The sequence below is a fragment of the Camellia sinensis genome, chromosome 10 (genome assembly GCF_055761805.1).
Source record: "Camellia sinensis isolate YWXY chromosome 10, ASM5576180v1, whole genome shotgun sequence".
In the NCBI taxonomy this organism is placed as follows: domain Eukaryota; kingdom Viridiplantae; phylum Streptophyta; class Magnoliopsida; order Ericales; family Theaceae; genus Camellia; species Camellia sinensis.
The window spans coordinates 3,606,742-3,619,816 of NC_138970.1; the positions used below are offsets into that span (position 1 = coordinate 3,606,742).

The following is a 13,075-nucleotide window of genomic DNA, read 5'->3' on the forward strand; positions in this document are numbered from 1 at the left end:
CCAAAGAAATTCTTTGTTTCTCTCTAGAGAAATTTCTAGATTATGTAAAGAACTAACAGCTATGGTTTTTAACTCAAAAAAAAAGAAAAGAAAAAAAAAGGAGGCAAAACAACAACACCATCACCACCAACACTGATGCAAAGAGAAGTGTACACACCAGACAAATCATACACAAAATTATTGCACTGAGTACAACCAATAAACAAAATTCGATTTTTTTGAAATTTCTCTAAGTTTAAACTAGAGAAATCTAGAAAATTTCTCTGGACCAGGGAAGAATTTCTCTAGACTCACTTCAACCCAAAGAAATTTTCTCAAAACCAAAGAAATTCCCCTCTCTAACTTAGAGAAATTCACTCAAATCAGAGAAATTCCCCCTATCCAAATCACTCAACCCAGAGAAATTCACAACTCAGAAATTCTATTTTCTGTCACCATTCGAACCCGACTGCTTAGCTTGCTTGATCTTCTTAAGCTGAACCTGAGTATCTTTGAACAGCTGCATCCTCTTAACCTCCAAATCTTTAGCGAATTGCATTATCTACTTCTCCAATTCAATCATCTGCCTCTACTTCTCCAATTCCTCTTAAAATACGAATCATCTACCACCAGAGACAACTGTTTTTGAGGAAACTCCACTGGCTGGACCACCAGCCCCGGTGACGGCTACTGGTACACCAAAGGCATCGCCAACGGCGGAGAAGGAGCCTTTTTGGCCGGCATGGATTTAGATCCGATCAAGTAATCAAGGTGGGAGAAGAAGGACTAAGAGCTAGTGACCGATCTGTTAAATTCAGAAACCCTAAACCTTCCTTCAAGCACACCTTGTTCTTGCGGATCGATTCGATCACCTCCGGAGACGCGTTCTTCATGTCGCTTCGAACTTGGTAGCGATCGAAGTACACCGGCACATGCATTGCCTCTATGACCTGTTCGACGGCATTGGTGACCAGAGGTCCGATTTTGTCGTCGGAAATCAGAGTGATGGCTCTCAGAGCGCCATCTCTGGGTCGAGGCATGTACGTTACGGATTGTGATGGTGATCGAGTGCGGAGTTGTTTGAGGATGGATGTGAATTGATGAGCCATTCATGTGGAGGACTTTGATTCAATTTTTGATTGGATTTCTTGGTAGAATCAAATAGGTCTGAGAATAGAGAAGTTGAGAGAGAGAGAGAGAGAGAGAGAGAGAGAGAGATGAGTTTTGATTTTGTATAGTCAAATTTCTCTGTGATATATGCGTGTAAGGTTGAGGGACCTTAGACATCACAAAATAATATTGTGGATCTCTTCCATTACTAAAAATGAGAGAGAGACTTTAGACTAATTTTCTCGAAAAAAATATTGTGACGGCCTATTGAGGTTTTTATCAATTATATTTTAATAATTTGAATAGTTTATATTATAGAATTTGTCAAGTATATCATTTATATAAAAGTTGAGGTTAATCGGACATGCGTAATCTTATGATCGGACAATTATTGTTTTTATAAAAATTATTAAAATTATAATAACCGTTTATTTTTTTTCAAACATAAATGTGCTCTTGTTACGGGTTACAGATGTTTAATTAACTTTATTTTTTTATAAATAATTTATTTAATGAACTTTACAATATAAACAATTTAAATTATGAGAATAAATTCGAAAAAACACTCCCATGAGCTCACAACTAGGGGTGTGCGCGGTGCGGGTCGGTGCGGTTTGAGAGAAAAATAGAAACCGTATGGTGGGTGGCGGATTGATAAAAGTGTAACTAGAATTTGCCATTTTTCTTATCGAAAATCGGCGGTTCGGTTGGCAAATAATGACGGATTTGCCTTGGCGGTTCGGGCGGATTGGCGGTTTATAAAAATATAATTCAAATTACAAAACTTAAATTAAAGAGTAAAAAAAAGCCGAGAGATACCGTGGTGTTAAGCATCTTGCGAAGCTTTCTTCTGATGCAGCAAGTGTAGCAAAAACATGATAATATCAACGACTATGCCATCAGTTCATTACAAGCATCTGTGGAAACTACAATGATCAAATACAATATATAAAATTCCCTTCGAGCAGTAATGTAATACTATATTTTAAGGTATAAAATAACAAGCAAACTTAAGTAAAAAAGAATTTTTTGAATCTTATAAAACATGATTTAATAGCGGTGCGGGTCGGTGCGATTTGGAAGAAAAATAGAAACTAGCGGATTGATAAAAGTGTCTTTAGAATTTGCCATTTTTCTTACCAAAAACTGACAATTTGATTGGTAAATAATAACGAATTTACCTTGACGGTACGATTCGATACGATTTTAACGATTTCGGCGATTTTAACGGTATTATGCACACTCCTACTCACAACACCGTGTTAGAGGCACAGCACCCTCCCAGGTTAGGGAGATGGGAAATGCTACTCTCACATGACAGACAGGTTATCACAAATGAATGGAGTTGTTAATGAATAATTTTAATTTGACTTGTATGAACTCTACAAATAGATAAGATGAATTATCGAGGTAGGCTTGACATGGACCCACAATCCCTCAACCAGACCCTCAAATCGAATTTTTAATCTGAAAGCTTTTTTCTACTGATATGCAAGTCAAATTTTGTTTCAATTTTTCTTGCCAAGTTCAAGTCTGACTTGTATGTCTAATTGAGTTGATTAGAATTGAGCTCGCATTTTTTAAACATCAAATTATTCAAATTAAACTTGAACTTGATTCGTTTAACTTGACTTAAGTTCGGCACGAGATTGACCAATTTTTAGCGAGATGACTTTGACATTTCAATATCGATTCAGTTCAATTCATTTACAATACTAAAGAGAAATATTCTATATAATCAATTTTTTCGTATGTTATCACAATATAAGCTGCTGCATTTTCATTATAAAAATAAGACACACACTATTTTTACCATGTAATCGCAATGGGAATAGGATCCATACACCATCATGGTGTGGACCCTACTCAATAGGATATATGTAGAAAATAATGAACAGCTGATAATTATATCATTTAAACATATGTTATATTATTTACCTTTATTATCTTAAATAAAGAATTAATTGAAAATCTAAATAAACATAAACACTAACACAAAAATACAATTAATATTCGGTATAAATTTTTAAAAATAATTTCAAATTGATGATAAAATTTATGTATATTAATAATTAAAATCTTAAATTTGTTCATAAATATATAATTATTTTATACAGGGTTCCACTGTGTTGTAATTTTTCCAATACAAATACAAAAACAGTAATTTTGGAGGGCTTGTCAGGCATCACTCTAAGATGGGTCAGTCCCCAATTGTCCATTGTATCAGACCATCCCCTTTATAGGTCCCACCACAACCCCCCTCTCATCTTCTCACCACTTCACATCCAAACCCTCCTCCCCTTTTCACATTCTCCTCTCCTCTCCTCCCACCTTCCATCCTCCTCCTCCTCCTCCTCCTCTCCAAGGTGGTGGTGCAGTCTTCCAAACCCTCTTCTCCTCCTCCCCTCTCCCCCAACCGACACCTCCAACCACCACTCCTCCTCCTCCTCCTCCTCCTCATGGAGAAGGCTGAGAGAGAGACTCATGACTTCATGAATGTTGATACCTTCTCTCAACTCCCTTTCATCCGCCCTGCACCGGTTAAAGAAAAAGGCATTCGACTATTCGGCATAGAATTCGGCGGCGGAGGTGACACCACCGCCCTCACCACCGACGAGTCTGACTCCGCCGACACCAACAATCCCTGTGAAGAACTAGTGCTAAAAGACGACAACAACAACAACAACAATAACAACGACAATGGAGAGAGTAGTCGAAAATTCGAATGCCATTACTGTTGCAGAAACTTCCCCACCTCTCAAGCCCTAGGAGGCCATCAAAATGCACACAAGAGAGAGCGTCAACACGCCAAACGCGCCCACCTCCAGTCTGCCATGGTCCACGGCGGCTTCTCCGACGTCTACGGCCTCATGAACTACCCTCATCACCGCCTCGGCTCCGCCACCGCTCCTCCAAACCCCGCCACCATGACTTACCACCACCACAACCCATATGCCAATACTACCCCTAGGTTTTATGGAAGTCATCATGGTGGTGGCGGTGGTGGTGGCGCGTACTCTCACCACCACCACCAACCACCCATAAATGGCAGCCCTCTCGCCTTATGGCGTATCCCCGCTGTCCAAAATTCGCCTACGCTTAATCGTGACCGTTCGATGCATCATCCGTTGCCATTGTTCGCCAGCGATGATTTGAAGCCATCGCCGATGATGGGTAGCTCTAGTTCTCAAAGCCGGTATGGGTATGAAGCGAAGTCCACGGTACAAGATCATGTGAGTTTGGATCTTCATCTGTAAGAAATTTGATTATGCTTCGATATAATCATATTTATGAAACAAAATTTAAATTCTCTAATGGATTCCGGGCTATCATTTGTTATGAAAAGTGAGATGACTCTAATTAAGCACAATTTAATATGAGGATGAATTAGGATTTGAGTCTTACTGTTGCGCGATGCCATGGAGCTTCTCTTTCTCTTATCTCCTTGTAAAAAAAATAATTTAAGTACAATTTGTTATTATGATTTTTTTACCTACTTGTTAGTATGATTTAATATGTAAATGAAATGATTTTATTACAAGCTTGAATGAGCATGCACCAACATGGTGTATATACAATTTTTTTTTTTTAAATTTATTTATTAAAAGTAATAATTAATTTCTTTGGAGTCCAATCCAATAGTGGGCAATCATAGAGGAGCAATAGACCAATCTATCTCCCATCCTCCAAAATTCTGGAACACGTGAGAGGAATATTTGGAAATTGGCATTACTATCAAAATGGGTATATCTATGGATGGATGTGATGAAACTCTCACGTGCATGTGGGTATATAGAAAAGCCTATATTTTGTGTGTGGGTAATGAATTGATGGTCTGCAATTGAAAGCTCAAAGAACTCAGATCTCCATGGTAGGTCTAGGTGTTTGCCCAATTCTAATCAACATTACATTACATTACATTTTGCTCAAGAAAGAGAGAGATTTATGCATCATGCCTTAAATGATGTGTATTAAAGATTTGAGGGTGAACCTTTTGTCATAAATCATGAGGTTGATAGAACAAAGGTGGCAAATTTAAGGCCACTAATCAAAATCAACCAACATTATGAGGGTGTTACTACCAACCGCTCACTGAATTATCGTTAAAATTAAATAATGAAAAAAAAATCAAAATTTTATATATTTTTATATATTTACGCGTTTTGGTACACTTTATATATTTTGGAACACTTAAGTTAGTTCCAAACTCCTCTTTATTGATGTACTGTATCATATTTTGCATATTTTCATTAATAAAGATTTTTTTTTGCCGATTAAAAAAAATAATAAATAAATAAATAATCACAGCAAATTTACTCTATCTAGTCGATATCAATCATACGAATCACACAATCTGGGAGTCCTTGTTTTGATCATCAATCTCAGCTAAAATCGTACAGTTGTGAATTGAGTTTGGCACATAAATTAAAGTCATGGAGAGGACAACCAATAAGAATAAGATTCTATGTCTCAAATTCTTGTTTTAAAGCATTCATAGACGTTAGATTATAATCTCAATTTCTGATTACATGATTATTAATATTTTAAAAAAAATAAATAAAATAATTTAAAAACAAAAAATCCTTGACCGTCATAATGGTAGCCCTGACCTCATGCATATAGTGACTTGAGTGGTTACTTTGGTAAAAGGTGTAGGATTATTAGGAGGACAGCGAAAGAAGAGGAAGTTTTGAACACATTTTTGCATTATTAAAAAAAGGACAGTACCAAAAGCTTTTTCATGGCCATGAATATGGCAAAACCAACCCTCAGGAAAAGATGTGTCCTCTCAGGCCTGAGTCTTGAAGGAACATATGAACATGGTAGTTAGACTGACATCTTTATTTCCTCTTCTTTTGTACCCTCACCTAGCTTTTATGTCTGTCTCTCCGTAACTAAGAGAAAGAGGTAACAGAACAAGAGGATTGTAATATATTGAATAGTTAAAGTAATGTGTATTTTATGTTTGTTTAATTATGAGATTAGATAAAAAAGATTATTCTATTAAATTTTATGTTTGTTTGGAATGTTATGAAGAAGGATAAGGCTCAAAAAAACTATTTTGCTCTTTTGAATTGTTTAGTATATAATAGAAATACTAAATTTGAGTTATAAATAATCTAGGGGCAGAGCTAGTGTAAGACCAGGGAGGGCACGTGTCTATCGTGATGTTTTGATAATTATATTAACCTATATATATATATATATATATCCTTTATAAAATTACAATAATATCCCTTCTTAAAATTGTAATAGTCCCTCTATTATAATTTTTTTTTTCTAATTACAAGAAACCTACTGAAATGGGTCCTTCTATTAGACACCTCTAAAAGGGATATACAAGTTATGACTTTATGGTATTGAAATTATAAATTTTTATAACCAAATGATTTCCATTCATAACTAAAATAACCACTATATAAATTATAACCAAACAACATATCTTCAATCATAAACCCCCCCCAAAAAAAAAAATCACAATAGGACATAACTGATATCAGAGTGAGTTATAACTAACCATTACTTGATGTATAATTAAAGACCTCTTCAGTCATAACCAAAATAACAACCACAAGTAATTATAATTAAGTTATATCCAATACTATAATGTGTCATAATTAAAGACCAGATCGTAATAGCAGCATATGATAGATACTTTTTTGTGGTGTGTTTTATTGAATTTCTCTACCAAAATATATCATTTGTATCTCAACTTATCTTCTTCTTCTTTCTTTTTTTTTAATTTTTCAATCCACTAAAATTGTTACTCCCCAACATTTGAATAAAATTTAACCTCAAATCCTTTAATTTAAAATTCACATTTATCCAAATAGACTCTTAATATTTAAATTTAGTAATATCTCATTACTGTTTATTATGAGGGAATAAAAAATATCAATGTTGTCATTAATACGTACCTCTGTCTTCATGAATTCTTGACTCCGCCACTGGGTAACAAACATGCTGTAAGTGGGGTGGATAGGTTAAAGGTGAAAAATTTGGATTTTTTAAATTCTTTTTCTATGGAAGATTAGGAAGAAGATGCAGAAGTAGAAGATATCTTGCAAAAATTCAGAAGTTAACGTACTGATGATGATGCATATCTATCTGTTCTTTGTAGCAGATAATGAAAAAAGATATAGCTTAGGTGTGTCTCAGTCTTTAGATGATAATTTAATGGACATCATTGAATTGAATGGCAGAGGAACCAAGCACCCTCCACATATTTCTTCTGTTGTGAGTAAATTGTTAAACTATTATTTCCGGAATTTGTTCTCATTTTTTATTTTTTATTTTTGGACAAATAACATGATAAAATTGAACTTGACAAGTTTGCCAATTGACAAATGTTGCATTTTTTTTGCCCAATCAAATATGTATCACCGAGTGATTATATTGGTTTGTATTATTAGAGACTGGGATTATTATCATCTCCATTACATGATGCTTAAGCACTCTTGATGAAAAAATTTACATTAAAAACTCCATAGTTTGATCATTTTTTTTTTCTCACAACAGAAGAATAAAAGTTTTTTTTTTTTTTTTTAAAAAAAAAAAAAACAACGATAACAGCATTATAGCCACTTAGTCTATGTTTGGATCCCAAATTCATTGAAGGAAAAGAGGAGATGCATAGAACTACTTATATACATATTTTTCTTAAGATTACTGATCAAAAAAATAATTTTTTGTTAAATATAAACCCACTTTCTTCTTATTTTTCTAGCCCAATTAAAAAAAAAAAAAAGCTTCTACTTTATTTTCTTTCTTTGTTTTTTCCTACAAATTTAAGATCTAAACACATATTAGAAGTTTAGAAAATAAAATAAAATTGTAGTCATGATTAAGTGATAGAACAAAATTGTAGTCATGCAAGGCCAAATTCCAGCTTGAAATATTCCCATACCATTTGAGGTAACCCTATAGGAATTTGTGGAGAGAGATAGAGGAAGTAAGGTGATTTAACAGATCCTTAAAAGTTCAAAAAAGTTCCACAAAGTCACACCTCAATTTATCTGAGCAATTTGAGTTCTTATCAGTTTGGTGTAGGTTTTGTCTTCAAACCAAATTGAGAAACTCTCCTCTTTATAGATTTTACATAAAATTATGACTTAAGAGTGGTGTGTCCAACACTACATGTAACCTATGTTATTTTCCTATTGTTTTAAATACCTTGTAGCTACTGTACACATATGACAATACTTTAAACCATAAATAAATAAATAAAACCTTATAAAAGAGGAATATGACAAGGAAAAATTACAGCATGCAACTTGTATCTAAATATTATATTTGGTAAAAGAGAATTTCATCTATTAGATTAATCAGTTGATCTTTTCTTTCCATTGTTTAGTGGATCTGCCTTCTCTCTAGTTAATAGTAATTTGGTCAAATACTGTTGGGCTTGTGGCTTACTCCAAGTTTCATTTCAGTGATATCAACCGTTCATTTTTTAGATACTTGTGTGCAAATCATGTATTAAAAAAACCAACTCAATCTGATAATAGTAGTTCTATAAGTTCATCAATTTTTTCTACAAATAAAATGGACAATTTATTATAAAATCATAGTTATTGTCCATTTTTTCAAAGATAAATTTGAAAAAAAATTATGTAACTAAGATTATCGGATCAAGTTGATTTTTTTCCATAACTAATTTGGACACAAAGGTTTAAAAATTGAACGATTTAAATCACTAAAATGAGATGAATCTCACAAACTTAATAGCCTCAGTTGAACTTCTCACCAACTAGAGATTTGTCTAATTATCGGTAATTAGAGGCAAGATAGGTATAAACTAAAGTAATTTTGAGACTTCTAAGGATGTGTTTGTCAAACTACAATAGCTTTGAATGGGACAATGTTCCTTTATATGTACTGAAAAAGATCTTACAAATGTCTTGAAAGCTTTCAAATGCAGCCTCAGAAATGTGGAGGGTACGTAACTGGGTAAGTAGCCAATACCCTAATGGGGTGAATTTTGATTGACAGTAGCAAAAGAGCAATAACAAGGAGCAAAAGCATTGATGGAGCTTTGGGACAACACTTATGAATTGTACTTTTTTGTGTTTCGACTTAGGACCACTTGCTGTAACTTGTCAATTGAACACTGTAACTTGTGATTCGGGGCGATTTGGGCATCCCCCAAAAAAATAAAAAATAAAAAATTATAGACTAGCCAACCCTCTTGGAAAAAGGCATCTTACCACATTAAATAATTCAATAACGTTACAAAAAAAAAATAATAATAATAATAATAATAATTCAATAACGTTACAAAATATAAACCAAATATAAAATCAGACCAAAAAAACACATACATGGATAAAATTTTAAAATCTTTATTGATAGGGAATCACTTTTGACATATATAAATTACTTGACAGACCTTTTAAAATGAACAATTTCAATTATGAAAAAAAATTAATCAAGTTTAATATCACAACATAACAGGAATTGACGTGTATTTGACACAATAGTTACTCCATCCCCGTAAATGTCAAATACATATAATCATTTATAAATTACATGTATTAATTAAAGTCAAATACAATACTATAGGAAAAGACAGAATTTAGGATATCAAAGGTTACAAGGCTAATTTTGGCAAAGTACATTGTTTCTTTACCACTAGATTGTTATTCAATATGCTTGGTTATCATTTTTCAAAAATATTTTTTAGAAAATTCTACTTTCTTATTTTTCGTATTTTTTTGTTTTTACTGAATTTTTTTAATATTTTGAGCAATTTTTTTAATTTTTAGACATACCTAACATAAATATACCTAAAAAGTAAAAAATAAAAAATAAAAAAAAACCTTTTAAAAATTCACTAAATGCCAAAAATATAAAAAAAAAATACGAGAATTCAGTAAATTTTTTTTGTATTTTTATGTATTTATTAATTTTTAAAAATATTTTTTCACAAATTTTTTACTTTTTAGATACATCTAAGTAAGGTGCATCTAAAAAAGTAAAAAAAATTGTTTACAATTTTAAAAATATTCATTAAAAACAAAAAACCACGAAACCAAAAAAACTCAATTTTTAAAAAATTTAATTCAAAAACTCAAACTAAACACATTGATTAGTTTTATTTTTATTTTTATTTATTTATTTGCGCAAAACCATTGTTCATGAAATGGAAAAAGAGGGGGGGGGGGGGGGGTGGGTGTTGTGCCCCAATCTTAATTTTGAGGAAAATAAGGACACCCAAAATGACTGTCAAAACTATGTAGGGGTTAGAGGCCCACAAGTAAATGCATAATGTAGGGTTGTGGATCATCAGATACAAAAGTTGATAAAAGGAGAAGGAGGAGGCATAATAAAGACATATGAAGAGTACACACATTATCATTAGGACCACAACCTTAAAAGAGAGAGTGTGAGAGACTAGTGGAATTTAAGAAACATTGCCCCCACATGCAACACACAACACACAACACACAACACACACCACCACCTATAAAGTTTGCAATCTGAAGTAGACTGCTTGAACAGTGTCCTCACGCTGCCTTGCGCTATGCGCGCTAAATTCCATTATTATAAAATTTTAAAAAAAATCATAATAATTTTAAATTTGAAATGTTTGGGACAATTTTTTTTTTTTTTTTTTTTTGAACGTAAGGACAACAACAAATTGTAATATCATGTTACTCCTATCTATTTTATTCACGTATCTGCTTGTTTGTAGCCGACTACTTTTTTAGTAAATCAATAAACAGAAATTAATAGCAATGTTTGAGAATAGAAAAAGAAAATAGAGGGAAAAAAGAACAAGAATAAAAATTGATAAAAATGTAATTTAAAACAATGATGTGTATTCTCACTAATTTATAACAAATCAATCATTGGACAATGTTATATACACCCATAAAAATATATTTTTTTACCAATTTTTTTCTTTTTTTATTTCAAAAAAAAAAATTGTGTTATTGTATTGTATTAATACAATATATTTAATTAAGAAGGTCAAATCATGTTAAATGAAGTGAGAGTTTGTAACTAATCCAACGTGTTTCTTAACTACCAACCTAATAAACATGTCGGCTAGTTTATGATGTTTTTGTTTTGTCAAAAAAACAGGCCTCGGTAGTCTGGTCCAATCTAACAAAAGACCAGGCCGCCCAAGAAAAAGCCCAAATTCATATGGAAAAGTCAGCTCAAAAGGCTCTTGAAGAGTGATCCAAAACTTATTGCACAATCCAAAATGTGTTCAGTTCCAATTCCAAACCCCAAATCATCTACAAAACGGATGCTTGTTTGATTTGGAATTTTCAAAAATAATTTTTTAAAGTTTTTAATCTGTATTTTTTTTTAAGTGAATTTTTTTTTATTTTACAATCAACTTTTTTTTTTCTAATTGCTTAGATTCAATTAATCTAGATATACTTTAAAACGTGTGTGAAGAAATCTTAAAAAAAAAAAAAAAAAAAAAAAAACTTAGGCTGTGTTTGGAAGTGTTTTGGAATTATAGTTCCACCTTTATATTCTAGTATGATATTTGGTTTGAGTTTTGGAAAGTTAATTCCACCTCTTGTTTTGAAAACTCGTTCTTAAATTTTGAAATTTGGCCTACCGGATGGCCGGCCAGTTGATCTCTACAGTACGATTTTATTTTATTTTATTTTTTTTGCGCTTGTGTGCTTTTTTATATTTTTAATAAAACAATATTTTTGGAATTTTTTAAAAAATTTTGATGAGGTTTTAATAGATTTTTAAGTTGTATATTTGGTTATGAATTGCAAATTTTTGTATCAGATATCATATGTCACATCAAAAATTCTCCACTCAATTCAAAACTCTTTTCACCAAACAAATTTTCTACACTCAAATAATAATTTCAAAACTCATAAACTCAAAATACAACTCATATTCTTAAATCATACTTCAAAAACTCTACCAAACATAATCTTAGGGTTTCACATGTTTTTCAATTTAAATTTCAAGATTTCAATAGTAACAATTAAAACCCTAATGTTACTTTCTTGTCACAATTTAGCCCCTCATCCATCCCCGTCTGATTGAACTAACGAAAATCAGGGTAAAATTTTCAAATTCAAATCCACATGTTCAAGCTCTTGTATCTCCCTTATTGTAATTCCATTTCGCCTCATTTTCATGTCTTTAGATTCATCTTATGGCCTAATTTGCATTTTACTCCTAATACTCCTTGTTTCATGTCTTTTTGCATAACGTAGGAGTTCCAAAAGTTGGTTAAAATAAGATTTCTCTCTCTCTCTCTCTCTCTCTCTCTCTCTCTTCTTCTTCTTCTTCTTCTTCTTCTTCTTTTTTTTTTTCTAGATTCAAACCCACATGTTCAAGGCATTGTATCTTCCTGGTCATGACTCTATTTCACTTTATTTTTGCGTCGTTGAATTCACTTCATGACTTAATTTTCATTCCACCCCTCATAAGCTTTGTTCCAACTCTTTTCTTTGCCGTTGGAGTTCCGAAAGTTGATCAAAAATAAAATTTTTCTTCCCTTTTTCGACTTTTCTTCGAACCATCTTTTGGACTCCTTAACTTTCTCGATTCTTAATAGTCTTACTTCATTCTTTCACCAATCTCTTCACCTCACTTCTTACTTCATCCAACGATGCCTAGATTTCTCATTTCTTCCCTTAATGGTGATTTTGGCATGTCGAAAGTAGCCAGGAAATTGACTTTCGAAATTCCAAAACTTACCTCTTTGTTTCTTTCTCTGTCACCTTCCTTTCTCATCCCTTTCTTCACCTATAGCAAGTTTTGTGGGGTGGTTCTAGGTGGAAAGGGAATAAAGTGGTGGTTCAGGTTAGGTCGGCCCTGGCCTAAGGCCAATAAAGCCCGTGCCTTAGGCCCCAAAATTTTGGTCCAAAAATAGGATCTCAAATTTAGTACAATGTTATAAGCTAAATGTTTTATTTTTTTATTTTTTTTATTTAGGATCAATGTAAAGAGTCCCAAAATATTTTATTGGGTCCATGTATGGTTTAACCCATATTTA

The 13,075-nt window shown here is 32.6% G+C and overlaps 1 protein-coding gene across 1 annotated transcript; it reads left to right on the forward strand.

Annotated features, from left to right (window-relative positions):
- The first annotated feature begins 3,314 nt into the window (after positions 1 to 3,314).
- LOC114314348 (zinc finger protein GIS) lies at positions 3,315 to 4,581 on the forward strand. The gene has a single exon (XM_028260828.2). It carries the CDS (start codon positions 3,549 to 3,551, stop codon positions 4,344 to 4,346), a length of 798 nt encoding a protein of 265 aa, XP_028116629.1. The 5' UTR covers positions 3,315 to 3,548; the 3' UTR covers positions 4,347 to 4,581.
- Positions 4,582 to 13,075: the final 8,494 nt, after the last annotated feature.

Coding starts and splice junctions, on each gene's coding strand:
- LOC114314348 (XM_028260828.2), top strand. CDS start 3,549: ATGGAGAAGGCTGAGAGAGAGACTCATGACTTCATGAATGTTGATACC.